The sequence below is a fragment of the Passer domesticus genome, chromosome 14 (genome assembly GCF_036417665.1).
Source record: "Passer domesticus isolate bPasDom1 chromosome 14, bPasDom1.hap1, whole genome shotgun sequence".
NCBI classification, from domain to species: domain Eukaryota; kingdom Metazoa; phylum Chordata; class Aves; order Passeriformes; family Passeridae; genus Passer; species Passer domesticus.
The window spans coordinates 4,744,284-4,770,767 of NC_087487.1; the positions used below are offsets into that span (position 1 = coordinate 4,744,284).

General features: G+C 40.0%; 1 protein-coding gene across 7 annotated transcripts in view; it reads left to right on the forward strand.

Annotated features, from left to right (window-relative positions):
* RORA (RAR related orphan receptor A) overlaps positions 1 to 26,484 on the forward strand; it is a 472,196-nt gene that overhangs the window by 348,473 nt on the left and 97,239 nt on the right. For all 7 annotated transcript variants that reach the window (XM_064389399.1, XM_064389398.1, XM_064389401.1 and 4 more), the window contains one exon: positions 10,519 to 10,548. In XM_064389399.1, coding sequence (XP_064245469.1) covers positions 10,519 to 10,548 — 30 coding nt within the window. The remainder of the gene's footprint in view (positions 1 to 10,518; positions 10,549 to 26,484) is intronic.

The window sequence follows — 26,484 nt, forward strand, 5'->3', positions numbered from 1 at the left end:
CAAATGTACAAGCACTTTGGAGTGAAAATATTCGGCTGGGACTGATAAAGTAATGTGTGAGGAATCAATTTTTCTAGATCACAAATATTACCTTACAAATACTTTGCAGAAAAGCAGAGCAAAGAAAATATGATCCATATTCAAAATATTGATGACCTTTCAAATAAACTTAAAATAATCCAGTTATATTAGGAACCTGATACCCAAAGCTGGCTTCATTTGATGCATAAAGGGCCAGTTTTATCCAAGATGTTAAATAGATGAAAGTCAATGTGGTGAGCAAAGGAATTTAGCCACCCTAATGCACTTTTTGATTTTGAAAGAGGTTGCTGGGAGGAATATCCACCATATGAGACAGCTGTCATTTTAAATCCTGTAGAAATCTACAAACCAGCACTGAATCCTCTGTAGTCAGTCTGGGATTACCTATTTTACACTACAGGATGATTTGAAGAACATCCAATAAACATTTATATTCTGTGTATTCATTGTGCGATCTTAGCACGTAAGTAATACTGTGACCATAGCACACTATTACAGGAGCTACTTCTAAAACAGAGGCCAACATTTAATTTCTGAAATATATGTGGGTTGCAGTATGAGATGCACATTAAAATTCTGGTCCTCAGACACGTTAGATTGGTTATTTTGTGGTATCTCAGTCATCTTGATGAAGTCATGAACTGATTGTGAAAGATGCAGTGAGAAAATTCTTGCTTGGGGAGTTTTTAAATTAAGATTGCTGCTATAAGCCAGGCAGCCCAGTTTATAAATACATGACTTGTAGTTACGTAACTACTTAGCTTCTGTTTCCTTGTCTGTAAACTCCAGATAGGGTTTGGTTTTTGAGGATATATAAGCACTAACTTGGTGATGGGAAGGAGTGCAAAAAAGCCAACCCAGGAAACCCAAGGAAAACACTCTACCATGGTAGAGTTGCCTGCATTTTTAGTATGGGATGAATATTAGTATTTTGAGATTTGCCTGAGTGTCATTGCTGGGGCTTTTTGTCCATTTGTACTTTTTTTTGACTGAATTCCTCACATCTTTGCAAACATTACATCTCTACCTGTAGTCAGTCACAAGAGTGACTTGGCAAAGTGCAATTGCCCAGGTTGATTGTCAGTTAGAGAAGGAATTGACCAAACCAAAAAAAAAATGCTGGTAGCTTGCAAGCATCTCACCTTGTGTGATATTCCTGCTTGTTCTCAAAAGTGAACGTGGACTTTATTGTGGCTATATTTGGATCAGAGGTGTCCCAGAGCGATTGGATGTCAGAGCAAATGGGGTTGATAAATCACTTGGTGGTGTCCTTCACCCGTGCCGTTCCCTCCAGCTTGGCAGAGAAGCCCTCCCAGTTTTCTATCAGGGGGATTGTGCTGCTCAAAATGCCATCTCTCAGGTAAATACACAGCAAGTACATATACAGTGAGTTCCAGTTATTTTCTGCATCCTTTTTCATCCCAATTTTATAACCTGGCCAGCCTCCCTCTGCTGCCATCAGCGTTGCACATTTGAAATGCCCATGGATCTGTTTGTCATTATAATGATCATCATCACAGAGCTGACCAGGCACTATTTGTAGTAGAATTGTAGGAACTGCTAAAATTTATTGGCCTGTGGTTCATAAAAAAAACTTAGTGGCAAGGTGCTCTTCTCATTGGTGTTGGCAACTTGGTGATACAAATAATATTTGTCCATGATCTTCTCTTTGTGTGGCAGTTAAAACTCTAAAGCTGAACATTTGGTTTGACATGGGTTAAGAACATCCTTGATGTATTCTCCTGTGCTTCCATGAGAACTTCCATTTGCCAGAAATTGCCAGCCATACACCATCACCACTGGCTACAAGGGGCAGAAACAAGCAGAATTTTTGTTTGGCCACACAAAAGTGTTGCTCTACTTTGAATACATGAATAAACTGTAGCTGGTTCTCTCTTTTCACTGATGAGTGTACAAATTTAATGTCTCACAGAACAGTGTTAGAAGAATTGTTATCTATAGTTTTTAATTCGGCATATTTCCTTACTTGTAAGAACTCATCTGGAACACTCCTTTTTTTATGGTTATTCTTGAGAACCAAGAAGTTAAGACTGATATTTGAACTGGTAATGAGTTTTTGAATTTTGAACTGACAGCAATCTTGATGATCTCTTTATGTAAAGAGAAGAAAACCTACTTGACTAAGAGTAAAAGGAGAGAAAACACTTGGAGGTAACTCAGCACAAGTCACCTTGCAGCCCATCTATTGACCAACTGCTTTCCATGCCAGCGTTGGCAGAGTTTTATCTTCATATTCTACTTATGGACAACTCATGGACAGGTTTTCTTCTGGTCAAACATTTCCTTGGTTGTCTCTGAAGGGTCTGTGAGAGCATAGAAGATCAATGGATGCATTAAAACCAGCAGATTTTATTGGAGGATATGATAGGGTAGAATAATAAGAAAAACAAGAAAAATTTTATCTGGGAGCGTGTTCTAAACACAAACCCCTTTCTTTTTCCCTTTCCTGATGTGAGAATGTCCATCAGCTAATTTTAAATCATAATGCAATGTGTTGAGCTTTGCAATGTTCTTAAATAATGAATGAATATTGCACAAATTGTGAGTAAAAAGGACTGCCGCCGCTTGATTTTGTTACATTTGGGTTTTGTCTGCATACTGAAGGAGCTTCAGCAGTCTGTGTGAAGGTGTTCACGTGGCAGATCTCGGTACCTGAAGGCACAGAATTGGGGCATTGAGGCTTCCCTTATCTCCCATCTAGAGGGACTGCCTCGAGGTGAGGGTTGGTGGAATCAGGACTGCTGCAGCCTTGTGGTTGTTATCTCAGCTGGTATCTCAGGTCCTGGGCCTCTCTGAGAATTTCAGTTCTGCTGGAAGGACAGTTTGATTTCATGCACGGTTGGCCTGAGGTAATGTACAGGAAGGCAGCCCCCACCCTCCACTTTGTTTGTAGTTTGACAATTTTCTGGATTTTATGGAAATACCCTGAACTTTTGGAGGCCAGGCTCATGCTTTTAAATGTGAGGTTGTCAGTAGTCTTGAACAAAGCAGCCTGAAAGGCTTTGATAAGAGCAATGTTTAAGTGAAATGTTGCTTTGAAATGACTTGAAAAGTGTCCTTGGATGAGATGTCTGCTAGGGGAGATCTGGGAGAGCAGACAAGTGAAAAGTAATTTTATTCTTCACAATGGAGGAGAAAAGCCCCATCCCTGCCTGTGCACTGTGGGGACTCCAGCACACACGTGAACATACACAAGTGCCCAACCTGCTGCTGCTTGATCCTCCTAAAATCAGCAAGCAGGGAGTTTGTGCAAATGGTGCTGCTTGTGTCACCTTCACACCTGCTGGGACATTTTCAGTGGCCAAGCCACACTAAGACAGGACTGCAGTCAGTGAATGGGGTGGCCAGCAGTGAGGATTGGCTTTGGGGGCCCTGGCTCAGGGAGAAAACTGGCAGTGGTAGGCCATGGACTCGGTGATCTTGGAGGTCTTTTCCAACCTGAATGATTCCATGATTGATTCCCCTCAGGAGACTGCACACATTGCAGAACTTCTCACCTGTATCTCTAGTGCAAGTTAAACAAATTGTTCCTATTAATGTGCTGATAGGACAGAGCCTTCGGCTGAAGGGGAATCTGTTCTTTGAATGTCACAGAAAGGAAAAAGTGTGGTGCCTACAGTGGTGTCTGCCATGCTCCTGCAAGGCTCTTCTGTCACTGATAAACGCTGTGAAACAGGGGCTTGCAGCAGGGCTTGAGCAAAGATACAGCACTCAGAAAGTCTGGGACTTTTTAGGTGCTTACACCCTGTTTGTCCATCCCAAGGGCTGGAGGGACTGCTTGGATTTGTGCAGCTTTGTACACTGGCCTGGATTCTGGCCATGTAACTGTGCTGCTCTGCAGGGCTGTGATGAAATCCTTGTGATTCACTCAGTTGTGTAACAAGTAGTCATTAAAATAAAGTGATCTGTGGTCTTCCTATAAAAAGTCCTGCTGGACACAGTTTTACATACATGCCTGAACTATCTTTGACTTTTAGTGTGTGGAATATATTATAAATGTGGGATGGATATTTCATCTGCTCTCTGGTGACATTTGTCATGTAAGAACGTTATGCAGATTCTTTTTTTTTTTTGTAATGTAGGACAATGTTTATTTGTGAGGTCAAAAATACGTTAAGGCTCAGAGGGACTCTCAGTGAGGTTGTGCAAGAAGGAAGAAATGGTTAAAGTTCATCGTCTTTACAATTAGGAGCAGTTTTGTATCAGAAGATCAGTTTGGAGTCTGTTAGGAATTCTTTATTTGGGAAAAGTCAAGAAAGAGCAGGGAGTTCTTTTAACTGCCAGTTGTACAGGTGACAACTCAGGACAGTGGTGACTGCTCTCCTATGAATACTCTGGAACTTTGAAAGAAGTCATATGTATTCACATTTTCACAGGCACCACTCTCACTTTAAAGGCAGGGGAGGCTGTCAGCTGCTGAAAAATGAAATCATAAAATGCCTGGATGATGCAGGAAGTCACTCTCAGAAGTAGGAAGCCAGTCTGAATTCCAAGGGCTAAAAAAGTCATCTACCTCAGTAAAATAATGTCAGAACATTTTAAACACGTCCTTGGGTTTTTTAACCTGTTTATTTCAAATACTTTGTATCTGTATTTGAGTAAAAAGTAAAAAATTGTGTTCTGAAAAAATTTTCTGTAGCTAATTCAGATATAACCAGATATAATTCAGATATATTCAAATATAATTAATTTAGTAATGCTAAAGCAACCCATTAAAAATGTAGCTGTGAATAATTTGTTGGTAGAACTTAGGTACAAGGAATAGCTGTGAATCTTAGGATAGAAAGGCTGTTTTTTTTTCTGTACTCAAGCAATTAAATCAACAATGATTCCTATGATATTGTTACATACCTATGGACTTGAGAGTGTGATTGATCTAGACTTGTTGAAAAAACCTAGAACCTACTTTTTTCCTTTTCCATAAAAGGTTTTTTCCTTTTCAATAAAATATGTCAAAAAGTCTGGGAAAATCTGGAATGTTTAAAATCTTATGTCATCATATTTTAAGTTGAGGGATTTTTTAAAAAGAGACATTTAGTTTGGTTTTACTTTGGAGGGGTGATGTCATAATTTTGGAAAGCTTTCTTGTTCGTACATGCCTAGTGGCTCTTGTCCTTGATCCATGCTAGCCTAGAATCTAATTTTAATTTTTTCTTGAGTGAACTGTAAGCAGTAGAGTCGAGTTTCGAAACAAAATAGTGAAATTACTTGGAGTACTTTCAGTAGGGTGTGCTGATCATCATTCCCAGCTCTTCTGTCCTAGACAAGGACACTGTTTTGCTACATGATTTTATTTCAGATGTTAATTCATTTGTGTTTGCAGTATTTGAATATATTTAATTTCACCTTGGTCAGTGTAAACAATAGCCCCCATGGACCCCAAAATTCCTTCAAGCCAGAGCTCCATACAGACATAAATAGAAACCACTATGAAAGTTTCTGAGAGAATGAACTCCTTTCTGAATACACCTAAATCTATTATTCTGCCTTGGTAGGTTCTCTGCAAGTGTCTCAGTGTTACACATAATCTTCTGCCATAATTGCCAGCTTTGTGTGGTGACAGTAAAGAAGAATTGGAGTGACAGGATGAAACACAGTGGGATCCAAGCTTGTAATATGTTTTCTTTCTGATTTTACACAATATGTCAGACAGGAGGCTTACAGTGTAAAATTTTAAGGTTTGGGATTTTTTTTCCCCTGGAATTTCCAATCTGTCCTAAAATGCCTAAGTTCCAAAACATGCTAGGGACATAATGCTGGCCTGAGGGGAGGGTCACAGAAAATTTTAAAAAAAAATAAATAAACATGTATTGATACACACACCCACATGTGTGTGCATCAACACATGTTTATTTATTTATTAGTTACATTATAACTAAGATCTTATATATAATTTAAGATCATTTACATACCAGAGCATGTGCAGAATGTGCTGTCATCAGAGCAGTGTTAATCACCTGATTTGGACACAAAGAGCAGAGCCAGGGCAAACACAGGGGTGCTTAACAGCAGTCCTGGAGATGAGCTGGGAGCTCTGCTGGTGATGCCTGTGTTTATCCATACAGACTTCTGAGGGAGAGTTTTCTCGGAGGTTTAAGAAAATTGTACTCAAGAATATTCTCCTTTGATATTTTGCAGAGTAATGTATTCTGCCAGACAAAGGCCTTTTTACTTATCTTTCTGTACATCAAAGTGTGATTTCCCCTTGAAATGCGGGGAGCTGACAACTGTACAACAGCAGCAGGGATCTGGGTTCACAGAGTAAGCAGTGTTTCATTATGCTGCTTTATTTGGATGGGCAACTGTGAGAAATAGCTTATGATGTATAAAATATCTGAGTCTCTTTTTGTACTTTAAGACATTGTTATCTCTATTTGAAGTTGGCTAGTGAAGGTCAGTCAGGCTAACTGCTTGCAAAAGAATATCCTGTCTCAGTTGGTAGATACTCTTTTCAAAGCTCATTGCATCCAGCAAGCTATTTTTGTAAATACCACCCATCATGGCAAATTACATACTGTTAGTGGGAGGGGAAGGGAATGGTGCAGAAGTTCTTTTCATTTTTAAAAAAATCGATTGTTGTTGTAAAGAGCGTTGCATAGCCATGATGAAAAGTGTAAGAAGTTAATTTGTTTAAGATTTGGTGTTGATCAGGAATGTCAGATTGCACTGCGGAAGTGATACATTCTGTGATAACTGTAATACTGAAACTTTCACTCACTGATAACCATGGCAGTGATATATTGTGATATTTTCATGACATTTCCTTTGCATTACTTTGAAGTCTAGTTGGTTAAGTCAGGAAGTCTTTCTGTATTAGCAACTCTGAAGTTACAGTGTTGTTTCTTCCTCTCTTTGTTTTTTATATTTGTTGTTCAGTGAGAATGGAATGCTGGCAGTGCTAATAATGGCAAGCAGTCACTTACTTCTCCAGCCTGTGCCATTTTGAAATGAAACCCATTTAAAAATGGGATTTTTTTTATTAAGTAACTTTTTTAAAGGAATCAGTAGCTTCTTTGTGCTCTACTTATTAAAAATAAATCTGTATTTCAGTGGTGTGTTTGGTTTGGTTTTATTCTATGGTGTCTACTCAAATCTACGTAAACTGATGGTCCAGAAATATTTACAAACAAGAGCAATCTTTGGAATTGTGCCTGATCTTGAGAAGAAAATTACTGATGTATGTTGGACTTGCAGAATTGGTTTCTCAAGAGACCCTGTGATTTTAACAGAGCTGATGTGTTGGCTGCACAGGGGAGGCATTCACATGTAGATGCAAATGGGATGTAGCACTGGCCCAGAGAGAGCCAGGGTCTTGTAACTCCCCCTTTTTACATTAAGTGGTTTTCTGACTGATTTTTTTTTCCCACAATACACTCATTTCTAGGTTATTATTACCTGCCTTGGATGTTCTGAATAGCAGTCATTGGCTTCCTGCAATGCAATGAAACCTGATCACAGTGTTGTATCTTCAATGTCTTTGTTTAAATCACTAGTTATAATGTATCTTCATATAAGATACATAATATATTATACATGTAATATACTATAATATAAGGTACATTGTAACTAAGATCTTATATATAATTTAAGTAACTTTCTGGATATGCTCAGTTTTTCTGGTTGCTTAGAGTTACCTGTGTGAAAAGGAAAGCTACTTAAAACTTCATAATTTATTTTGCATCAGTGAACATTACTGATTAATTTAAAGGTAATCCTCTTGAACTCACTGGCAGCATTTATCCTTGTTCCACCAGATTGTAGCTACTTTAAAACCCACAGCTCAAAGCAAAATACTTTGTTTTCAATGCAACCACCAGTGGAATGATGAAGGAGATGCAAAAATATGTACCTCTAAGCTGTTGCTTTAAAAGGTTATCTAAAAATATCTGCATAAACCAGCTAAAAGGTTTTACCAGATGATAATCAGTAATTATTATGGAAACATCTGATTTGGAAAAACCCACGACGCATCTCACATTAAAAAAAAAAAAACAGTTTGAAAAATATAAGCAGTAATATTTCCATCAGTGCAGTGTTTCATGTATCAGGGAAAGTGGGTCCTCAGTCAGCGAATACAGCTAAGTCTGTTTTGTGCTGTGGCAAATCCCATTGTGAAGAGGCTGTGAGTAATCAGAAGTGACAGCATAAGCACTTTCTGTTCAAAGTGATTTTACAGAAAGCATTATTTTCTCAGAAAAGTACACATATGGCTCCCATAATGCTGAAAGAGCACTGCTGTATCCATTTATTAGCACTAGTGTTGGGAGAGGAAGTTTTGCAAATGGTGTTCAGATTTAAGACCCTTTCCTCTGCATTTCCATTGCATAAAACATCCTTACAACCATAGGAATCAGACAGATAGGCAAGGGCAAGGCAAGAGTGTCTGCCAAGGGGGTGTTAGGACAGTTTGTGAAGATGAGGATGCTGTCAGGAGCTGTACCTGCCACTCAGGGGTCACTCAAGGAGTCAAACAGCAGCAAAAAGGCTCTTTCATGGTGGAAGAGCCAAAGAGCCAAGGGCAGCTGTAATTTCCAGTTCACAGGGTGAGCCAGACCCTTGGAAAAACCTGGAGAGAGGGATTTGCACTCATACCAAGCACTGCATGAATCCCATGAACACTTTTTGATGAAGCTGCCTCAGACCTCTGGCTCCTCACTCAGGTCCTTCTTGCCCTCAGCTGCTGTTCCTGTAGCAGTGCTCACCTCCTCGTCACACCCTCCTGTCCTGTCCTGTCTTCTGCTCTGAGCCAGCCAGTAATGGTGGGACTGGAATGAAAACCCAAGAAGTTTGGCTCTTACAAGTTATGAATTCAAAGGATTAATTTTCCCCTTGTAGTAGATACTTATATCTAAAGGAGTTTATTTTAGTTATGCTTGAGATTTTTGTTTTTATTGCTTACCTTGGCTCTACAGTTTGTGGCTATAACAAATACAATTCCTTGTGTGAGGCATGTGCAGGTTTAGCTTGCAATTTAAGTTAACACACATATATAATCAAGTTCTAGTATTCTGATTTCTGTAAGTTGCTTACCAGTCTCTCACATTTACAAAACTGCCCAAAGGAACTACTCAGAACTTCACTTCCGAATCCTGAAGCCTTTTAGCTTTTCAGGGAAAGCAAAGGTGTCAGTGCTCACACTTGTGGAGCTTGGTAGTTCAAAACCAAAATGCAAACAGCAACATAAGTGTGATTTTTTAAAAAAGCCCTCATGACAGTTATGTCAAACTTGATAGCTCAATATTTGGGATTGGCACTAGGGTTTTATTTATCTATCAAAAACACAAATAATTTGAAAGCTGTTTGCTTTGGAAGTTTGCTCTGTATTTGCAAAGAAGGTGTCTACATTTTTCTGAGTTATTGTAATTTACTGCCTCTCTTAGATGCTCCACAACCAAGAAGCCTGAAATAAAAGTCTATTTCTTTCCATAGTAATTTGTTTTGGAAGAGATGGTTGATGTAGTTGGAGAGTAGCAAAGGAGATTCAGGTCTCTCTTTCATGAATATTAAGCCAGACAATCCCAATTCCAAAATTTCATTACAGGCCTTGATCACAAATGAAATGTTTCAAATACTTGTACTGCTTCCAGTAACCTCTTTCTCATCATCTCGTAAAATTACCCCCAAGGAGAGTGAAGCTTAAATACTGATGGGTCTGAGTATGTCACCAGTTATCTACTAAAGTGGAGACAACATTGTTTGTATTCAAGCATGAATTCCAATGACATTTAACAGAGTTAATTTTATCTTTATTTGGTATTACGAATTTTGCCTCATTCTGTTCACTCTGTTGCTTTCTTTGAAATGCCTCTCAGATTTCACTGGCACTGGACCATCCTTGGTGATTGCTGCCACATGCCTGTCTAGCATGAAAACATCTTTATTACTTCAGAAAGTCTCTCTTTAACAGCTTGGAGATATTTGCATCTGGCTTGGAATTATGACAAGCAATAGTCATATTGAGAGAGCTGTTTGTTTGGTTTTAATGAGCAGAAGCTACAGCTTGCATTCAAGGAACTGCTTGAACTTAATAACACAGCAAATGACTTGTGCTGCTCAAATCCCTTCTGGCTGGATGCTTTAATGGGCACTGGGTAATAGGAGTGGGAAAATTTTTGGCCATGGAAAATAAAGGGGGCTTCCATAGCATTACTGGTATCTTCTTTTTGTATCAGCTTCAGTTTTGAACCAGCAGTGTGAAAATATGCATTGCAGCAACAAAGTTGAAGCGATGCATGTTGAAACATTTACTGGGGAGGTGCAAGGAGAGAATGAACCACTAAAATCTTCACACAGAGGGAGATCCTTCCACCTTGAACGTGCAAACCATGGCAATTTTCATTCCTCCTTTAGAGTGGCTGCTGTGTGTCTGATAAAACAGATTAATGATGAATTGCATGTCAGAAGAATTTACTCAGTGGTTGCTTTGCTAACACTGGTGTCTTTTCTTCCCTACAGGTATTTCTGTAACAAAGAAGACTCATACATGTAAGTAATATCTTTTGATTTGGCCTTCTCTCACAAATGGAATTTCTGTTGGGCCGTGCTGTGGTGCTCAGACTAATTGGTGTTAGTCTGGCCTGAGAAAGCTCCATTTAAAAAATGCTGGTGGTTTTTTTTGCCTTAGGGGTTTCAGTCCTTGCCCAAAGTGTTGTTGGATGTGCAATGTGTGTCTGTATCTGTGGTACTCACTTGTCTGTTAAGTCAGAGGGCAGAAAAAGAAAGTTGTGAGGAAAGGCAGAATTCCTTTCTGTGCTACATCTACCTTACAGCTGGCTGATAATTAACATATCCAGAAAATGCAGATGAGGCGAATGGTTATTTTTATGTCTATTACAAAATGATTCAAATCAAAATAATTTAATTGTACATCTTCTGTCCCTCCCTATGCACTAATCTGTGAGATAAATCATTCTCTGTCTGTGCTTAAGGAACTCCGTGAACAAGTGGAGGTTGTTGTTTTGCTCTCAACCATATAAGCAAGAAGCCCCCATAAGTGGTGACCTTGGAAATGGCTGTGGATGTGTGCATTTACTTACACATTCCAAATCCTCTTCAAAGACATCATTTCTGGGGATCAGCTCTTATCTATCCTGCAGGGAGCTTGAAGCACAGTTCTGAGAAAATGCTGGGATTTGTAGCTGAAGGAGTATGTTGAGATTCTTCAGATACTGTGGAGGTTTGGCACTTTGGTAGTGCAAGAATTGTACTTGCCCAGGATATGAAGCAGGAGTGGGCTACAGCTGAGGCTAATGCTCTCATGAAAGGCCTCTTACAAAACAGGTGCTAGGCTGCTTAAAATTTACAAATATATATGCTTCTATGCACTTTCAGGTATTTTCACCACAGCTTCTAGGGTGTCATAAAGTGTCATACATGGCTTTCATTCTTACTTCGTTCCTGGTTTTATAATACTCATGGAGTGAAAAATCTGACTTGAGATGATGAATTCTCACTGTGTAGAGTTAAAAAGCAGATTTGAGAATTTCAAATGAGAAGCTGATTTGTGTGAGTTTTGAAACGAATTTTAAATGTCTCAAACTTTTAGAGCAGGATGACCCTCCTTTGCTTAGGAGGGCTTGCTGCTTAAAGCATTGAGGGCCAGACCCTCTTTGGCTGAACGATGGTTTTGTTGAAATTAATGAGAGCTGCAGGCAGGCAGCTGAGGGCAGAATTTCACCCTGGTGTTTTTGGGGAGTATTTGAGCCTGTGCTGGCTGGCATTGACAGCACAGGACACTGAGGTGCTCCATCCATCTCCAGGCAGGCAGTGCCCAGCCTCCTTGCACAGCCTTGCCCACGGGCTCAGCCCTGGCGTGGATCCGCCCTCTCTGGAGGTGCTGGGTGTTTGTGCCAGCTCCGTGCTCTTGTGTGCAGGTGAGTGTTGGTTTGTAACACCCCTGGGAATCAGCCAAACCCCCCTGGGTTTTGTACAGCAGTGCCATGAGCTGACCCACAGAGCCACAGCTCCAGCTTTGGGAGTTTTGCGGGGAAGATGAAGCAGAGCACAGGAAACAGGCTCCTCAGGCACCCCAGACTGGTGCAGTGTTGTCACCCTGTATCTCAGCTGAAGCTGTTTCAGGCCTGTGATGAAAAAAAGATGTGTTTCTCAACTGTGAGAGATGATTAGTAGTGCTCACCATACAAGGCCTTTCATCTAGTTCAAACAGAAATTAGGGTCCCAGTGTCTTTCATGTTGAGAACTCTGTGCTTTTCTAAGAGAACTGTCAAAGAGCAGTTCCCCGATTTGTTAATCAGTTGTCATGCAATTGCTGAAGCATGAACAGAAAAGTTGCCTGAATAATGGGAAGATAAGCTTGCCCATTAAGAAGGGATTAAAATAGAAGGAGCAATAGGCTGTAATTGGCATGATGAAAATGTAAGCTACGTTTGCTAGCAAATATGTATGAGGTTTCATTCTGTTTTGGTTGAAGTTCTTTTAGGATTCATTCCTGTTATGACAAATTCTCACAAAGTAGGAATTGATGTAAATTGTGCATCTTTGGCATTTCAGCATCACACACAATAATAAACTTTTTTCCCCTCTTGTTGCCTAGAATTAGGTTTTTTAATTGAATAGAAAAAGCCAATAAAATTTACAGTTTTGGAATGAGTTAGAAAAAAATAATATAAACACCTAAATAGAAGAATTACAAAGTCTGAGTTGTTAACAACTACAAATGACAGAGAAAGAGTTTGTGCACCAAGATATACTCTAGAATTTGCCCATCACTTTGTATCAGTATAAATAATTTATGTAATGAAGTTACACAGAGCAAGATTTCTGCAAAGAAATGTCAAAAAACATTCTTTCAGACACTTTGTTTCGTGTATATACCTTGCCTGCTCTGATTTTTAGAAATATGGATGAAATTCTTATTCCAGTTTTACAATGTGTGGCATATGAGGGTGTTGACTGACTGTACACTTCCACTTATTTCTAATGACCTGTGATTTAATTAGGGAGAAAGAAATGGAGTGGAGAAAATGAGTGTAAAAGAGGAAATAAATTAGTGGAGAAAAAAAATGAACATAATGCCAGAAAGTTTGATACATGATGCATTTCAAACATCCAATTAATGCTTTTCAGACTTCACCCTCACAGCTGTTTGAATTGTGCAGATTTTGAAATTGCTGGGGATCTGTCTCCCATACTTAATTTTTCCTGGGTTTATTGTTTGAGGGTCTGGGTATATTTTATCCCCTTCTTGACATTAGTCTGTGACAAAAGTGTCCAGTCAGCTGAAACTGAACTCCTGTGCTGATGGCAGGTGCTCAGGTAGTTCTGAATCCAACAATAGCTTAATATTTGTACACATGCAGTATAGTAGTGCTGAAGAAATGCAGGTCTTTCATATGTAACTATCTAAATAAAACCTGAGAGATTTTTATCCTTTTTGAGGCAACTAATTTTATCCAAGTATTCTACTTCATTGGTGTTTCTCCACATTTTCTCTTTATTGCAGTTTAAATGTTTCAAAATCTGACACTTTTAAACAGGGAGTGCAATAGTCTTCCAAGGAGCACTAAGGGAATAAATGTTATCCACCCCAAAATGCCCTTCTCTGCTCAGTTCAAGTTTAAGATTAAACAGGCTTTTGAAGGAAAAAATACATGCCTTCTGTGTGTTTGTAGAATAATTCTCTTGAGCTCACATGGCTATTTGTCAGGTTAACCATCACTTTAGATAAGCTGTAGTCTGTCAGATGGTAGAGGACAAGTCCTGTCTTATCTTCCATACAAAGTGGGACTTCTGGTCTTCCAGTTCTTTTTGACTCAAGAAAGACATGACTGACATGTAGATTCTTTTCTGATCATTTGATTGGCAGTAATATTTGTAAAACAGCCCTCTTCCTGCCACATCTCATGTTCTGAATAGAAAAGTAGTGCAAGTGAATTGTAACTTTGCACACCTTCACCCTTTGCAAATTCAGAAAGGCATCATTGTATCAGTGATGATAAAAATCTGAAATTCTGGGAAACAGAAGGCTGCAAAGGACCTGGGTATTAATACTGACCCACTGGGTTTTAGGCTGCCCTGAAGTGTGGAGTATTTTGTTTCTGGCATTTTAAATCTAAATCTAAATCTTGCCACACTTCATGTAATTAGTTTCATGGCCTCTACCAGACCGCTTGTGACTCAGAGCTGTCACACAAATCAATCACCTAATTTTTCTTCAGATCCCTGTTTTGTCTTGGGCACTGACTTTGTTAAATGAATTTGAACTTGGCTGCCTCTCAAAGTAAGGGGTTTCTGCAGATGCACCCAGAAGGTGAGTGTTGTACTGATTCAGGATGTAGTGGAACCCTCTTCCTCTGTTTGATTGTGAGGAGCCACAGTCAGAAGCTTTGAAGGAGTTTGATTGCATAGCTGGAGTTCACATATGCACTGATGGCCAGACACATTCAGTCATTTATTTACCTTGCACTGGTAAGACAGTAAAAGTGCATAGATTTTACAAGCCTTCCTCACTGTTTTCTGTCCAGAGCTCCTTTGGAATGTTGTTTCACAGCAGAAAAGCACCAGAAGCCCTGGCTCTGAGTGACACCCACTCATCAGAGCAGAGGTGGGACCTGCAGGGCTGCTCTTACCTGGCCTGCATTAACCAGGTGCTGCTTTGGACTGGGGGCTGCTCACTGGGTTCAGCTTTCGAGGGATAGTGCACCTGCAGTTCAGTGTCACCCGTGTGGAGCATGGCTGTCTGAGCTGGGGCCAGAAGTGCTTCATTCATTTAGACTGAATTATCACCATTTGGGGAGATGTTTCTTCTTCTGACTTATCGAGATATTTAAATTGGAGTAATTTTCATAAGCAATTATGTCAGTAGGCATCTCTGTATGAATTCCTTAATGTTGGGTGAACTGTTCCTTACTTAAACTGAAATTATCCTCTCAGTTAATAGATAAGAAATGTTTCCAAAGCTAGATGCTGCTTTTCATGACATGAGCTCCTGCTGGAAAATTAAGTGAAAACTGCGTGGTTTTAATTTTTAGCACTAAATAAAACCATTTGCATGAAGAACTGGCAACTTGTGTTGGCAAAGGGTAGAAATAAACCCATCCCTTCTGCCATGTGACATCCCAAGCCCTTTCCTCACTCCCACATCCAGCTCTGGGGCTGTGCCTACACTCACCTGGCTGTAGGTGTTGGTCTCAGGGTGTATCTTGGCTCAGTGCCCTTTGCCAATGCACAGGGACTCTGGACTAAGGGGGAAAATTCACATTTCAGGTTTACACTGCAGATGGGAAGCCTTGACTGTGCCATAGGGAGGTCACTGTGTGTGACCAGAGCTGGGAAGCTGCAGTGACAGAGTTCAGGGTCTCCATCACTGCCCATTGTCCTGAGCAGCCCCTGAGCCTTGCAGTGCTGTGCCCCAGTGCTGCTGCAGCACAACGAGCCAGAAAAAGGGAATGTCCTGCTCGTGGAGTCCAAGGCAGGCACTTAACACTGTGCTGGGCAGAGATCCCTGCCTGCATCGTGCCCTTCCTCTCCTGACTCTCAGCAGTTGCTAAGAGCACACTGCCTGTTAAAAATGCAGAGGCGCATTTGGGGCAGAAGACAGTTCTTCAGCTTCGGAGATATCCAACTATTCTAGAACTCTTTTTCACCAAAGTTCTACAAGCATATATTAATGTTTGCAGCTTAATGGAACTCAACACCCAGATTTCTCTTCTTTTCTGATTTTACTTTCTATATTGTATTTACTGCCACTGATAGAGATTTCTCAATGTTTGCTAGTTATTTTGTTTAATTGCATTAAAGGGAACGCCATTGTGATTTTTTTATTCTGATCTGATTTATAATTACTTATCTACTGTGCATTTTACTGTTGACTTCACTCACATGTTTCATGTGCAGACTAAAGTAAGTAAATGATAGTTTTCCTTCACAAAACAGGAGCCTTCAGAAAACTGATGGTTAACAGGATCTGCTGTTAGCACCAAGGCCTAAAGAGAACAGGTGAAAACTAAACCCTGTCCCCTGAGGCCAATAAAATAGCTGTTTGGTCCCCTGTGTGTAACCTCCTAATAACTTTACTGGGCAGCCTTAAGATCCCTTGGGGGCTTCTCTGCAAGAGCATTCCCTCTCTTTGTTCAGATTGCTTATTAAAAATGATTTTATAATGAAGTTGCCTCAAATAGCTGCTACTTTCCTGCTTGTCCTTGAAGCACTGTTTGCCCTGATGAAGAATCTGAAGACAGCTATCTAGGGCTGTTCTCTTGTTCAAAACTTTTACTGAACTACGGCTACACTTCTTTCTTTTTCTCGTTTTAGTTTTTTTTTTCCTTCTTTTTTTTTTTTTTAACTTCCTTGCTGTGAGCCAAAGCAAGCCTCTCCATCAGCAGCTCAGCTTTGGGCCTTTAATTCCCCTTTGAGGCCATCCCTGTGGAAGGTCTGGTTTGGTTGCCACACAAAACACTGTGTCGGTGACTTGTTTGTTTCCTGAGAGACAATGAATGTTCCCTTCTTTTTGGGTGGCCAAATTATTGAGTACAGGGCCAAAGATGAAGGCATTGTCAAGTCATGAGGAGAGGAGGGAATATTTTTCAAGTCAGAAATGATTTCTGGCTGGCTTGGGAGAAAGAGTACGCAGGATAGCAATGGGTGTGGTGTGTGATGTCCATGACATGGCTGTAGGTGAAATCTGTGGATGATCTGGTTCTTCCTGGCAGTTCTGCACCAGTGAAATATTTTCTCTGTAAAAATTCCAACATTTTTGAGAGAGACCAGCCCTTTTACTCATGTGCAAACAGCCATGGGTACATCAAAAGAATTTTTATTGATGTATGTTTTGTGTCCTCACAGAATAACAGGTCAGAGCTGAGATAAACCTGTTGCCTCTGATCTTCTCTTAGGTGCCCAAAAGCCTGGCATGTGCCTGGGCCCCAAACCTTTGGCACACTTGGAAGGAACATTTCATTTTCTCTAAGGCTGATAGAACAAGCAATTAAATGTACTGCCCTGGAAGTCCCAGGGGGAACTCTGTCTATTAGCTGCACTTGAGATAATATCAGGTCTCTTCTTTGGTTCTGTTCTGAGTATATGGAGCAGCTTCTATCTGTTGGGGGTTTTGGCTGTAACCATTATTTATGGGCTTACTTCACTCTGAGTTTTCTGGTAAATGCCCTCAGATAGGGGCTTTGGTGCCTTTAATAATGAAGTAGTATGCAAACCAGAGCAAGGGAAAAACAAATCCGTTAAAAAGTAATTTTAACAAATGAAGACTGATAAGTATTTGCAAAATGTTATTAATCCAGTATGAAAATTTATTGGATTATAAATCAGATACTTCTAAATTGCAAATCAATATATTCCAGTTATGCTCACACTTACTTCTTTTTCTGGTTGCTCCTGTGGAAGCAGACAAGATGGGCAGAGACATTCTCATTAATGTTTAAAAAATATTTGGAGGCCCATGTTTTAAGGAATGATGAAGTGTTAGGAGAGCATTAGGGAATTTCTGACATTAGAGGTCTAAATTCTGTTAGTGTGGTTGATGGGCATTAAAAGACTGTAGACATGACTCAAAAATAAATTGGAGCTGTTTGTGGATGCAGGCAGTAAATACATTGGGAATGTCTGTAGTGTTCCCTTATACCTAAGTCTTGCTTTTTAAATTCACAGAAGTTGCTCTTGCGTGTTTTGTACCCTTCTTTTTTCTGTCTATTAATTCCTAAGGCTGTTCCTCTGATGTAGGAAATGGTGAATGAAGTCACAAACACCTCCTGTGGTGCAATGCACTTTAGCAGGGGAAGTGTGGGACTGCTCTGAATCCTATTGCAGCTGCTCCAGTGAATCCTGTTGGCTGAAATGTGCTCTCAGCCCTCTTAGCATTGCCTTTTTTGTTGCTGTTCTTGAAATCTCCTGTCTTTAAAACTCTTGCAGCTGTTACATGAAGTTAATGTTTTTAGCTCGATAAGAACAGCTGTCCACAGTTTTGGTGTGTTCATTGGTTATAGAAGACAACTGTGTTATGGGCTGAATCTAAGCTTAAAAATATCTGATATTCTTCCCATTTTAAGACTTTAATCCAACTCTGTGAGCAGTAGGAGTTGTTCTTTGCAAAGTCATTAATTACTTTTTTTTCAGCTTTTGAGTCTTGGGTACCAGAAAACTGACAGATGAGACTTCTCCAAATCTACTTTTGTATTCTGTATATTTTTCAAAGCAAACAATGTGAAAGCAAAAAGGAAGTGTTACTGCTTATGACTTTCTTCTTTAATATATGGCTTGCATATTTTGGCTCTGAATAGTCCAAGTCTAGCCAGCTCTAACTATGCTTACAGGGAAATACTTTTCACTACATCCTTTGCAATAGCTCCCTAAGAAGTAATTGTACTTTCTAAACAAGACTTGTGCAAGACTCATCTGGTTTGATTTGAACAGTTTCTTGAAGTCACCTCAATCTTTATAGAAAGGTGAATCTTTGTGAAAGGATTGCCACCAAATACAGCAGTGTTGGGATGAAATTAGCATTAAAATGAGGATTAAAACATGATCTGTATACCATTTGTTCAAACATCAAAAGTCCAAGTGGATATTTTTTTCCTACTGATTTATTGCTGCTACCTTTTTTCACGCTTTGAGAAAAAATCTGTGGAGTTTTCTGCTTACATTCATTTCAGTTCATGACATTGTTTATAACACAATGCTGCATTTTTTTGTAGTAAGGCTGAATTCTAATGATTCTAAAGCGAGCACAGTCATAGGTACTTCTCCAAGGTTGGTATCTGAACCAAAAAAAGCACATTTTATTATCTGAATTTTGAAACCAGGGACTGATTCCATCATTCCTAATAGACTCATTTATTTGACAGTGCATTGCTAGAGTTGAGCACTTGCCATCCTGACACAACTATTGAACCTGAAAAGGGCTCTTTAATGTATGTTGATAGCTAAGCTTAATAAGGACTGTGAAAATATTGGAAGTTTTGCAGCCTGTCCCTGAGCACGTCAACCTAGAATGATTTAAATGTTGACCCAGCTGGGAGCACAGTCTGATGCAGATCAGGTAATCACTTCAGCTCGTAATGAGGAGCTTGTTCTTAATGTTATGACCAAATGATGATGATATTTGTAAAGCTCCTAATTTAAATATAGTTCTGCTGCTCAGGTTTTTCTCCCTTTAAGTCTCCTGACATGATGAAGTAGCAAGGACAAAAAGTTTCAAAGGACAATGTGGGTTGGTCTAAAGAGCTAAAACTTGCAGCTGAAAAGGCACAGAAATGGATCAACAAAAAATCAAATAGAATCCTGAGGGAATTTGGGATACAGACTCCTTAAAATTCAACTTTTTTCCTTTTGTTTTCAGACCACTTGAATAGTTTTGGGCTATTTTGCCAAATATGTATATTTGTGTATATTGCTTAACTGGAGGTGATGGGAGAGCAAGGAGGGAGAGATGTGCAGGCAGCATTTCAGAAATCTTGCCAGATGAGAGTTTCAGTTAGGAGTACAGGTGAGTTTTGAGGTTTACATGCACCAAACCATAGTGATAGATACTTAGGTGTGAGTTTGAGTTCTTAAATATCAGCTGCTTTGGTAATTTGCACAAGGGGTGGGAAGATGGTCCTGTTTACCCAAACAATGCCCACACACAAATTCCTTCTGCAAAATTCTTCATTAAATTGAAAGAATCAGGAAAAATGGTGCCTGGTGTTAGTTTGGCAGAGAGGAATAGTTAAATGTTCTCTTGTGTCTTAGTAGCTGTGTTTCAGTTGAAAACATGAGAAAAAATAGAGTGCATTCCCAATAAGACAAACTGACACCATTTTTCTGTAATGCCAAAATTACTTTGAATTAACTGTACATTCACTACAAAGGAATTGTTAAAATATGTGAGCTTTGGCATATACTGAGGTGCTGATTTGGGCACATTGAAATGAACATCACACAACTGAAATAACCTTTTTTCTAAATATGTTTTATGCAGGGGAAGAGAGGGAGACTATTTCAGTAGCAAAATTACTTTCTCCAGTCTGAGTATCTTTGAATTGAGTGTAAATATCCATTGCTACTTTGTCTCTTATTTTTAAAACACACGGTAGTAGAACCTTGATTTGGTCTTTAACCCCGCTGCCATCACCTTGCCTTACATTACTGTCTGGGTTTGCATTCACAGTTCACTTGATCAGAGGAAGGGATCTCACCTAAGCAGAAGTTACTGTTTTAAGGGATTGCATCTGGGACTTCAGGAAGTTTCCTTTCTTAACCTTACTGCCATTAATGGTTAGATTCTCAAATTGAACTAGAACTGAACCTTCAATGAGTTATTGTAAAAAACATAAGAAGTGAAATAAATAGGAAGCCTTGACCAAGAGGATGATGGCTTGGCTGGAAAAAACGAAGACTTGTGAGATATTTTTGTTATCTGCCTTAGCTTCCCCTGTGAGTATGAGAATTTTTTGTTTAAAGTGAGCACAAGCTATCAGTTGTGAGGTGCAGCACTGTCACTCGCTCTACAACAGACTAGGCACGCCCGCAAAGCAAAGCAATTTCCTCTCTCTTTTTTTTTTTCTTTTTTTTTTTGAGGTGTTTACCACCAACTTCAAAAGTCAGTTCACAAGAGTGGTGGTGTTCTTGCAGTTTTCTGGAAATTCAAACAAGCCTTTATTTAATCTCTGTGCAACAGAGGTAGGGAAACCTCTGGTTTCAGAAAGCCACTACATGACCAAAGGCATTTAGTGATTTCCTCTTAGATAAAGCCTTCAGTTGATAACCATCCTTCTCACCAATGTTTGTCTGAAGAACTGTTTCGTTATCTTTGTTATGTTACCTAACTGATATGGAGGTGTGATACTTGCTGGCTGTAAAGGCAACTTCTACAGATAAGACAAGTTTCCTGTTTTAAGTCTTCACATTTCTTTCACTCTGACCCTTTTTTCCTTTTCTCTGCCTGTATTGGTGGCTTAGTTCAGAGTTATGGTCCTTGAAGTAAAGGTGGAAGTAAAGAGGTCATTCAAAAAGACAATTTTACATGCTGTTTGAGGATATAAGGGTACTAAAGGCTGTCTGAAAATAATTTTCCCGTTAAACAGCGCTTTAGGTATTTCAAAAAATATTTCCCTGAAGGTATCATTTTTTCCTGCCGTTTTCAGAAGGGAGGTAAGAAAAGCCCTTGTTAACACAGAGCAGGGTGAGTTGTCCTTCATGTGGGATGGTGGTGGCATGGCTTTAAGAGCTGACCTAGAAAGGAGGCAGTTCAGGTACTTCAACCTTAAATTTCCACGTCCTGTCAACAGGACTTCACCACCTCACTGTCAGCTGTTTTGAGAGTACATTTTAGCACGAAATCCTGTCTTTAGAAGCAGTAATGTAAATTTCTCTGGAACATTTTGTCTTTGAGAAGCCAGCAATGTTGACACAAAAAAATCCCTGTTCTAACAGGGAACCTTTTAAAAGAGAGACAGAGAACCTCAACTTGAGAACAAGTCATTTGGGAAGTTGTTATTATTATTCTTTGTGAAACTAATACCTGGCAATCCCAGTTTACAAAAGAAATTCCTTGACTGTGGGTTCATTTGCTGCTTTTCACTGGTATTGGAGGGGAGGTTGTGTGACAGCATTGCAGGTGGGAACCCAGCACCTGCTTTATAAATAAACTGCTTTCCTCACTCCAGATTAAATCAGCAGTTGAACTTGTGGTCCAGCCTAGCAAGTGGTGTTGTGTTCTGGTAAGCCCACACTGGCAAGGTTTACATTTAACTGCTTGTTTCCTTTTCTCAAGATCCTGAGATCACAAAGCTGAGCATTTCAGCATGATGGATCTTTTCCTGTATGTTCTGCATAAGCACAAAAGACTCTGCCTATCTTTTGTGGCTGTAGGCTGTCCAGTAAATCCTACTTTTTCTGTTGTGTCAGATTTGGCTTGCATGTTCCAAAGGACTTCATGGCACTGGCATAGGAGCCTCCATGATGCTTCTCTCCAAATCAGACTTGGTAGTGCTCATTTTGTCAACCAGAAGGACTGTTCAGGAGGTAGGAAGAGAAACAAGCAGGGGGTCAGACGGTGTTGAAAGGAAAAACCACAGGAGCTGAATGATGGCAGTTTGCATATTTGATCCATTAAATCTCTGGAATTTCAGTTTGCTTCCAGTGAGATTGTAACACATCACACCTCCACTTCCGTGCATCAAGATAAGCAGGCCCAGATTATAAAATCAGAGTATGAGTTCTCAGCCTCTTTCAAAAGAGAATTTCTAGGACAGTCCAAGAATCTCTCTGTGCAACAGCAGCTACCAGCAGAAATCTGACACTGTCTGTGCTCTGAACATATCATATTCATAAAAACAACCTTTTTCTTTTTACTAGAAACCTTCACTTCTTTAATTGTTGCACTCTTCATTTTCCTCACAGAACTTTTCCCCTCAAAGACATGATCAAAGACAGGTGCAGTGACATTAAAAAAATGGGAAAGTTTTGTACCTTTGGAATCAGTAGAAAAGCTGCCCTTGGCTTTAGAGCCAGAAGAGCCACTTCAGAGCCACTTTGTTCACTGTCAAGTGCTGTAGCTTCTCCTTTATTCCCACAGTGGTACAGCATACTATATTTAGTTGTTTTTCACTCTGTTATAGAAGTATTAATTTTGATAAGGAAAGAAACCAGGATCTTATGAGACTATTTGCCAATAAAGTTGGGGTAATAGGGCTCTCCCAAACTCCCCTCTCTTTGTGTTAGTTCTCTTTGCTTTGAGTTATCAATGCAGCACTCTTGGTACTTTAAAATGAATTTCAAAAAAAAAATCTTCATTCCTCATTTTAAAAGTTGTAACAATAATTCCATGAGCTGTTCTATTTAACACTTCATTTGTTATTTAATATAAATGTGAATCCTAAGCTACTTGATTTTTAGTGCATTTTTGTCAGATGACTTTTTAAAAATTTAATTTTTGGTGCTTCGTGCTGAGAAAACTATTCTTCATTTCCTTTCTAACCATGTGTTTTCATGGAAACAAACCATCTAGAACACATTGTATTTCTATGAAAACACAAGCTTATTAAATGTCAAACAGTTTATGTTTTCCTGGCAGTCATCTTGAAATTGGCACATTCACCGTGTCAGTGTTCTGTGATGTAAGTTTAAAACTGTCACATTGTCAATGTTCAGACATTAAAAGGTCTGAAGTCTCACACGTGGGGGAGGAGGAATTAGGCTCTTGTCAATGAGCAGGTGGTGATAATTTAGGCACATTTGTTTGAGGTTTGTATTAAGTTAATAGAAACTCTCCAGTCTGAGTATCCTCAAATATTTAAGCTGATAAAGAGGTGGCGTCAGTGTTGAAGTCAGAGTCATTTGTGCTTACTAAGGGCTGGCTATAAATATCAGGGTTGCTGGTGGAGCCTGAAGTGTCTTTGCACATTTAACTTTATGGCTCAGCTCATGCATTGCAGCACTGGCTTTAAGAAGCACTGAGGCTGGGAGGAGCTGCACTCACGCCTTGCACACCCTGTGCCTCTGGAGCTGCTGGATCCTCAGGGCTGTGCAGCCAGGCCTGGAGCACTGCTCACCCATTCTGCAATTATAACTGAGGGTCTCATGCTAATAGGCTGAAAAATCCCTCTGGAAGCAAGGCTGGCTCCTGGAAGAGAGAGGAGCCCCCGGGTGGGTTTGTGGCCCAGTCCTGTGTCAGTGAGGAGGGGCGTGCTGGATGAGCCGTGCATGATCGGGACGTGATCCTGTTTTATGGACACTGCACTCACATCCAGTCTGTCACTGCTCTGCTGGCAGGTGAGGTGGGCATCAGGCTGTTAAATAAAAGATGAAGGAAGCATTTGATGCATCTGGAACAAAATGCACAGGTCACAGTAGAGAGAATTTTATCTTCACTGAGATAGGAAATACTGGTACAGGAAAATCTCCTTTAGCTCTCCAGCCCCCATCATCCTTACACTTCGAACAATACCCACAGCACTAGTGCCCCACTAAGCTTGACATTTCCAATATATGTGGATGAATAGGCAGTAAAAACAATTTTGTGTTTATCCTGCTGTGCTATATTTTAGAGAATAACCTGGTGTTGATTTTATGGTTGAATTCAATATGACTCGACTCAGAAATAGCTCACATGCAAACATCTTCAGGATTAATTTATGAGTTTAGTTGCATACATTATCCTCTCACATTATGCAAATAATTAGGAAGAAAATAGCTATTTAGCGTATTTATTATCTCTATAGGGAAAATGTACACATTTTACATGCATGTTTCAACTATATTTCATCTTCTTGTGATTGTGAAAAAGCCTTTAATATATTTCTTTACCATGAATTTTAAATTTCACAGTGGAATTAGCTAAATGGTTTGTTTTGCACTCTTAATGGATAGGATTTAAATCCAGTTTTTCACATCATGCAGGAAACATCTTTGAATATTCTTCTGTGTTCCGTGTACCAAAACCAAAGACAATTTTTCATTGTTGGAAATTGACTTTAAGGTAGTACAGATGCTCTAAGTTCCTTTCTCAGGGTTGTGCCTTGCCCCGTGTGGAGTCCCAGCAGGAGCTGTGAGCAGGCCCCGTGCTCGGCAGCCCTTGGTGGCTGAGCTGGCTGAGCTCTCCTCTTCCCCTCCCGGCCCTGGAGGCAGGACCTGCCGGGAGCACGGCTCACTGTCACTGCTCAGAGCTGTCCTTGCCGTGTCCCGGCAGCTCTGCCCTGCCCAGTGACAGACATCACCTGGTGACAGGCTCAATGACTCGTGAAATCCCGGCCCCGAGGCACGTGCTGCTGTTTTATTGTCACACACAAACACCGAGCACACAGGGAATTTAGCACTTCCCAATTTCCCTGACTGAAATGGGTGTTTGATTATCTGAAAGAGGCAGTGAATGTTTACAGAGATTTGTGTAAGAGCCATTTTTCATTTCACATTGCTGATGGACACAGTGGATTATGAGCCTGGCTATATTCTTCTGCATTTGCCAGTATTTTTTTTAATGTTGATCTGTGTGTGTAAGTGCACACATACATAGGTCTTGTACTGCATATCAGACTATATCAGGTGTGTTGGTGTGAAGCTGTCATTTAATTTTAAAGGAAGGCTGAATCTATTTGAATGGTGCTGAGCCATGATGTCATAAATTTTGTACTGCCTAGACTCTGTATTTGTACTGGGATTTTTTTCTCCATTTAGTAGCAGGATAATTTTCTGATATTTCCCCAGAATAGCTTTTTTCTCTCTGTGTTATTTCTTATGCCAGCAGTGTTACTAAAGGAAATTATGATTTCTTAGCCTCACCCATAAGCCAGAGGGAGATTTATTAGAGATGCATCAATATCTCTTTTTATTAATGTTGATACACTCTGTGCAAACTTCTCTGTACATGTTACAACTTACTTGTATCTAGACTTGGAATCAAATGTAAAGACTCCAGAACCGTGTCTGCTTTGCCAGGTTGTGCAGATGAAGGGGAATGGATCTAGCCCTGCCCAGCACTTGCCCAGAGGATCTGACATGCACACAGTTAGGGGTTGGTCTGTTTGTTGACTTTGGAGTACGTGAGTGGCAGGAAGCCTCTTGCAGTGCATTCCATGTTGTGTGGGAGGGCATCTTTCAGTCCACTTTCCTGCCAAAGGGGCCCTGTTCATGTGCCCTTTGGCCACTGATGCAAACCAAAGCAAGGGAAGTTCTGGGGACAGCTGCTGCAAAGCACCCTCCTGCTCCCAATGGGGACGCTCTGGGAGACACACACTCAAAAGGTGCAAGGGCAGTTTGGGTATGGGATGGAAAATCTGCTGGCCAGAGGGGTGTTTGCTGTGCTGAACTGCCTTTGGCAAGGGTGCTTTGGCTCTAGCCTTTGTGGTCCCCATGGCTGCTGCCTGTCTCAGTCCATCATGGGAACACAGGACTCCTGTGCTGCTCCAGAGGCCACCCGTGTGCACAGGGGCATTGTCAACTGAAGAGCTTTGGGAAAGGATCAGGAGTTCATTCCTTACACTGTAAAATGACTGCTGAAGGTTAATCATATTATACTTTTAGCAATACCTCTAAATTTTGTTCATAATTAACTGGTGGTTGGAGAACAGTTTTTATATTGTTCTTCAATTTGTAAAGGCAAGTCAGATTGATCTGGTTTTTTGTTCCTATTTCTGTGATGTAGCATATCCAGTATAAGAACCTGAAGTTCATTCCACTCTTTAAAGAAGTGCTGGAATTCAATATCAGTAGTAGTAGCAGTAGTTGTTATAATTATTATATGAATTACCACATACAGAGAAAACATGTGGTAGGGTGAAAGGGAGAAAGGCTGTTTTGTGTCCCCTGCACATCATAAAAATGATCAGTGAAATGCAACTTTTAATGCTGTTCTTGTATGGACTCGGGCCCAAAAGCTATATTGCTCATTTTGGAATTTATTGCTTCCAGTGCTCAAAGCAGTGGAGATATAGAGAGAAAAGAAGAAAACAAGGAGGTTCACCATAAGGAAAG